A 5,614-nucleotide genomic window follows, 5' to 3' on the forward strand; every position below is an offset into this window, starting at 1 on the left:
AACCGTCACGGGATGTCGGGCAAACAGAGCCAGTACAAGGTGAGTCGCAAAAGACACCACGAACTAAGGGGACCTATGTAAAATAATCTCGGTAGATCCAAGGAAAGGGCCTCTGTTTTGATGTAGTGGATGAAAGGAAGTCCAAAAGAATGCACAATTACACTGGGAGCAATACACCAAAGAAGTTGAAATCTATTGATAGCCGAGTCCCGGAAGAACGAAGGAGGATTTGAGAGACTACCTCCAAATAAAGAGACTCAACGCCGAGATCACATCTATCGTCAAGCCGAGGACGCCATTCTTGGTGGAGTTGGATACGTTTGAGTCCCCAAAGAGGTTCAACATGCCAAGGTTTCAGATCTATGATGGTAAGGTGTTCCCCTCATCCTTTGGGGAGATAGCATCGGATAAGTTCCATAAGTTGTCGAAAAGAACTGTAAGGAGTTGGGAGGGCCTAGCCAAGATGTTTGTAGCCAGGTTTGTTTTCAACAAGTCGCAGCTACTGAAAAGTGACTCCCTGCTAGCTTTGAAGATTAGAGATGGCGAAGGCCTTAGGGCTTATGCCAAGAGATACTATGAGGTGTACAACTGGATTCCGGGTTGTAACCAGGAGTTAACAGTCGTGTCTTTTAAGAATGGCCTGGATGATAAATGCTCGCTTTGGAAATCATTTGCAAAAACCCTTTCAAAGAGCATGGAAGAGCTCATGGTACGAATTGATAAATATGCCAGAGCAGAGGAAGACACACAAGGAGCGAGGACTCTAAAACAAGAAAGGAGAAATGACTCGCCTAAGCGAGGCCGAGGAAATGCCGGTGTTGACAGGTAGGAAACAGGAGCGAGGGCTATACAGGCAGTTAGTACGGTATTCTGGATCCCGATCTATAAAGTCTTGGAGAGGATCAGGAACTAGCTGTAGTACAGAGCGTCGGAGAAGATCCCTGGCGAGTTCATAGGCAGGAGCACTGGGAAACATTGTGCCTACCATAATGAAGATGGGCACCTGACTCATGGATGCTGGGCTTTGAAATCACACTTGGAGGATCTGGTCATATTGGGTCACCTGAGAGACCTAGTGGATGAGGTAAAGACAAAGCAAGAGCATGCGAGGCTACCCCAGGCACTGGCAGCACCGCCATTGGCACCGCAACAAGTAGAGGGACCTCGGGTAATCAATGTGATTCACTCGAAGGTCAATGAAAATGAAATTTGAGGGGAGACTTAAAGAGTAAGGCACCTGTAACATATATCAGGTCCAACAAAAGAAACCCAAAACAAATGAATATCATGGACTGATGATTTTTTTCACGGAGGCCAACTTAGATGTGGTGCAACATCCACACAATAATATCTGGTGGTAACTCTAAAGATTAGAGAGTGCTAGGTGAGGCACATATTGGTCAATCAGAGCAGCTCCTGTGACATCATGTATGTCAAATGTTACAAGGAGCTTGGCCTCCATAAGGATGATCTAGAGCAATCCGACAGTTCGCTGGTTGGATTTAATGGGATGCCGACATGGCCACTAGGAGCCACAAATCTAGAGGTGCAAACAGGAAGTAAAACAATAACAACAAAGTTCACTATAATAGATATTCCATCCCCATATAACATCATTTTGGGATGACCTTGGTTACATATAATGAGAGCTATTTCTTCAACGCTACATCAAATGTTGCGATTCCTAACTGAACAGGGGATTGAAGAAGTATGGGGGGACTAAATACAAGCAAAAAATTTCTTCATAACAACAATGAAGTACACCTGTAATGTAAGGGAAGCAAAAAGTAAAAAAATTGAAAGCAAATACCAAGAGGTCTTCGATGATGCCGACAAATAACCTGCCGAGAAGAATAAAAAACCACTAAAAAAGGTTCTGGTGCAGGAATGAGATGATGAACAATTCTTCTTTCTCGATTCTGGCTTAGCTGAGGAAGAAGAAAGAGAATTGGAGGCTTTCTTGAAAGAGAACATATAGGCGTTTTCCTGGACACCTTATGAGATGCCGAGAATTAGCCCGAGGCCACTTGTCATAGACTTAATGTGGACAGGTTGGCAAAACCAATCATTCAGAGAGCACGAAGGCCGACATTGATACATGTACAGGCAGTTGAGGAAGCAATAGACAAGCTACTAGAGGCACAGGCTATTAGAGAGGTAAATTGTCCCACCTAGTTGTCTAATATAGTAGTGGTGAAGAAAAAGAATGGAAAGTGAAGGGGCTGCGTGGACTTCACAAGCTTGAACAAGGCTTGCCTCAAGGAAAGTTTCCCACTACCCAAGATTGATCAATTGAAGGATGAGTTTTCTGGATGTATGCTGAGGCTATCACTAGATAGCAATGTATGACCCAGATGAAGAGAAGACAACATTCATTATCCCTAAAGGACTCTATTGTTATAGAGTAATGCCTTTTGGATTGAAGAATGCAGGAGTGACCTACCAAAAACTGGTCACCAAGATTTTCAAACATCTGATTGGGAAGACAGTAGAGGTTTACTTAGGCAATATGGTTGTTAAAACCAAGGAACCTGGGAACCATCTAGCCGACTTGAAGGTAGTTTTTGACATCTTGATATCATATCGACTTCAACTCAATGCCTCAAAGTGTGCATTTGGAGTTGGATCTGGTAAGTTCCTGGGATAGTTGGTCAATGGGAGGGGCACTAAAGCAAGCTCAGATCAAATCAAAGCCATTCTTGACTTGAAGAACCTGACAACAGCCAAACAAGTCTAGATTTTGATTGGAAATGTAGCGTCCTTGTACAAGTTCATTAGCCGAAGCTCTGACAAATGCAAACAGTTTTTTGGGTTATTAAAGAAGGTCACAGACTTTCTGTGGATAGAAGAATGCGAAGTTGCCATGGTTGACTTGAAGAAGTACCTGACAACCCCATCGGTATTGTTGAACCCGGTACTAAAAGAAAAATTATTCTTGTACCTGGCAATTTCAGACCACGCTGTGAGTTCTGTGATAATCCGAAAAGAAGAAAGTAAGCAGAAGGCAGTGTATTATGTCAGCAAGACCCTAGCAAATGCAGATATCAGGTACCTGTCTCTAGAAAAGTTGACATTAGCCCTAGTAATCGCTTCAAAAAAGTTGAACCACTACTTTCAAGCCCACAAGATTGTGGTGTCAACTAAACATTCATTAAAGTCCCTGTTGCAGCATAGAGACTTGTCAGGCAAAGTAGCTCGATGGGTGGTAGTTCTAGGTCAGTATGACTTAGAATTCTGGCCAAGAACAACAATCAAGGGCCAAGTTTTGGCCGACTTTTTGGCAGAGTTCTCTTGTAGTGTGATCCTAAGACAGGCACCGGTAAGCCGCGACCTAGTATGTCTAGGAGAGAAAGAAGAAAACCAAGTGGGGCCATGGAACGTCAAGCCGACAAATGAGAGAAGACATAAGAAATGCTAAAATCCTGTGATATTTACATCGACGACTCCTTCCGTCTCTTTGTTGATGGTAGCTCAAATCAGCAGTAGCAGGAGCATAAGTGGTTTTGGTGTCACTAGATAGGCATATGATAGAACAGTCTATTCGTTTGGGGTTCAAGGCCTCAAACAACAAAGTAGAGTACGAGGCATTAATTGTTGGCCTGAAATTAGCAGCAATTGTGGAAGCCGACGAGGTGGTAGTCTTTTGTGACTTCCAGCTCATTGTAAATCAAGCTACGGGCGAGTACGCTGCTCGGGATAAGCGGATGATAGCCTATATCAAGGAGCTTGTCAAATTGTTAACGTGTTTTCAAAACTGTTAATTGTAGTAGGTTAGCCGAGATGATAACTGCCATGCCGATGCCCTGGCTAACTTGGCTAGTGTGATGAAGTCAGGAAAGGCAAGAACGATAATGGTAGATTACCTATCAGGCCCTAGTATAGAGCCCTTAATCACAAAGTACGAAGCAATGTGTGTGGAGATGGGTCCAAGTTGGATGGACGTCGTAGTTGTGTTCCTTAGAGATGGCAGGCTGCCAACAGACAAAAAAGAAGCACACAAAACCAAGTTGAAGTCCGTCAGGTTCTGCCTGTCAACAGAAGGCCATCTGTACAAAAGGTCCTTTACTAGGCCCCTTCTAAGATGTGTATCCATCCCAGGTTGAAAACTTTCTGTACGAGATCCATGAAGGAGTATGTGGAAGACATACAGGGGCAAATCACTTGCTCACAGGGCCATATCTCAGGGATATTAGTGGCCCTAATGCTAATGTCTGTGTGAGGAAATGTGAGAAGTGTCAAAGGTTTACACCTTTGATATACCAGCCAGCTGTAAATCTAAATCCAATAACCAGTCCCTGGCCATTTGCTCAGTGGAACATAGATCTTGTTCGACAATTTTCCTAAGCAACTGGGCAAAGGAAGTTCCTGCTAGTAGCAACTGATTACTTCACGAAGTGGGTAAAGGCTGAACCCTTAGCCAAAATCCAAGAAGTGGATGTGAAGAATTTCATTTGGAAAAACATAATCACCAGATTTGAAATCCTAAGAGCCATAGTAGCAAATAATGGCACTCAATTAGACAGCAAGTTGATCAAAAACTTCTATGTGAAATACAAGATCAAGAACTATTATTCCACTTCTAGCTTCTTCTGGAGTAATGGGCAAACAGACGCATCCAATAAGGCCATCTTGGATGGAATCAAGAAAAGGCTTGAAGCTACCAAGGGCAAGTGGGTGGAGGAATTGCCCAATGTCCTATGAACATATCGGACTACGTCGAAAAGGTCTATTAGAGAATCTCCTTTTGCGATGGCATATGACACTAAAGCAATCATCCCACTAGAGATCGACATCCCTGGAATCAAAACCCAAGGAGTGGAGAATAGAACATACAAGGCATTCCTTGCCTAAGATCTGGATCTAATAAAAGAAAGAAGGGAGAGAGCAGCAATTCGGCTAAGGACATTCCAGCAACAGCTTGCTAGGGCATACAACAAAAAGGTCAATACCAGAGAATTTCAGATTTGGGATCTCATCCATAGGAAGGTTGTCGGCAATAAGAAGGATCCCAGGGAGGGCAAGCTTGGCCCAAACTGGGAAGGACCATATCAGATCATCTCGGTCGCCGACAATGATGCATACCAGCTGGAAGACACTGATGGTAAAGAGTTGCCAAGACCTTGTGTAGACGTCCCCGAACGTCCCGAGGAAAATCTCGTTTTATTCATTGGGGCTTACTACAGTTTGGACTCAATGTCATGGTCCTGTATCTAATCTCGCGGAGTGCAATACAAGACCGATGAATCATCAAAGAGTCCAAATCTGGCAAACCGTTTTGAAAAACTAATTTTTAGAAAGAAGTGCCAAACATTGACTGCTTTGCCAGATACAGAGTCGCCACCTAAATATTTTATTTTGGGGGAATTTAGAAAACCCTGACTCGTGCCTAAGGCCATGTGTCCGTCATCACCAAAGTTGCCTCGGCTCGGGAACTTGGGTACGATTGGGGAAGGTCACTTCGTGAGCACCCCCGCTCGCCCGATCAAAGATCGGCCTCTACTAACCATGATATCGAGTTTTGAAAACATTATGTGCTCTTATTCTGGTTATTAGTCTAGAATTACTATGTGATGCACACAACATACAAGTATAAACTGGATCGTTTGAGTTGGAA

The 5,614-nt window shown here is 43.6% G+C and overlaps 1 protein-coding gene across 1 annotated transcript; it reads left to right on the plus strand.

Moving 5' to 3' along the window:
* Positions 1 to 343: 343 nt before the first annotated feature.
* LOC145821987 (uncharacterized) lies at positions 344 to 1,213 on the plus strand. The gene is made up of 2 exons (XM_082918555.1): positions 344 to 825; positions 925 to 1,213. The coding sequence occupies exons 1-2, from the start codon at positions 344 to 346 to the stop codon at positions 1,211 to 1,213; spliced, it is 771 nt and encodes a 256-aa protein (XP_082774681.1).
* Positions 1,214 to 5,614: the final 4,401 nt, after the last annotated feature.

The sequence above is a fragment of the Camellia sinensis genome, chromosome 3 (genome assembly GCF_055761805.1).
Source record: "Camellia sinensis isolate YWXY chromosome 3, ASM5576180v1, whole genome shotgun sequence".
NCBI lineage: Eukaryota > Viridiplantae > Streptophyta > Magnoliopsida > Ericales > Theaceae > Camellia > Camellia sinensis.

Excerpts from the sequence above, each read along its gene's own strand:
- LOC145821987 (XM_082918555.1), top strand. The coding sequence starts at position 344 with ATGCCAAGGTTTCAGATCTATGATGGTAAGGTGTTCCCCTCATCCTTT. Across the intron at positions 826-924 it reads GGAAATGCCGGTGTTGACAG|AGCGTCGGAGAAGATCCCTG; the intron begins GTAGGAAACAGG and ends GCTGTAGTACAG.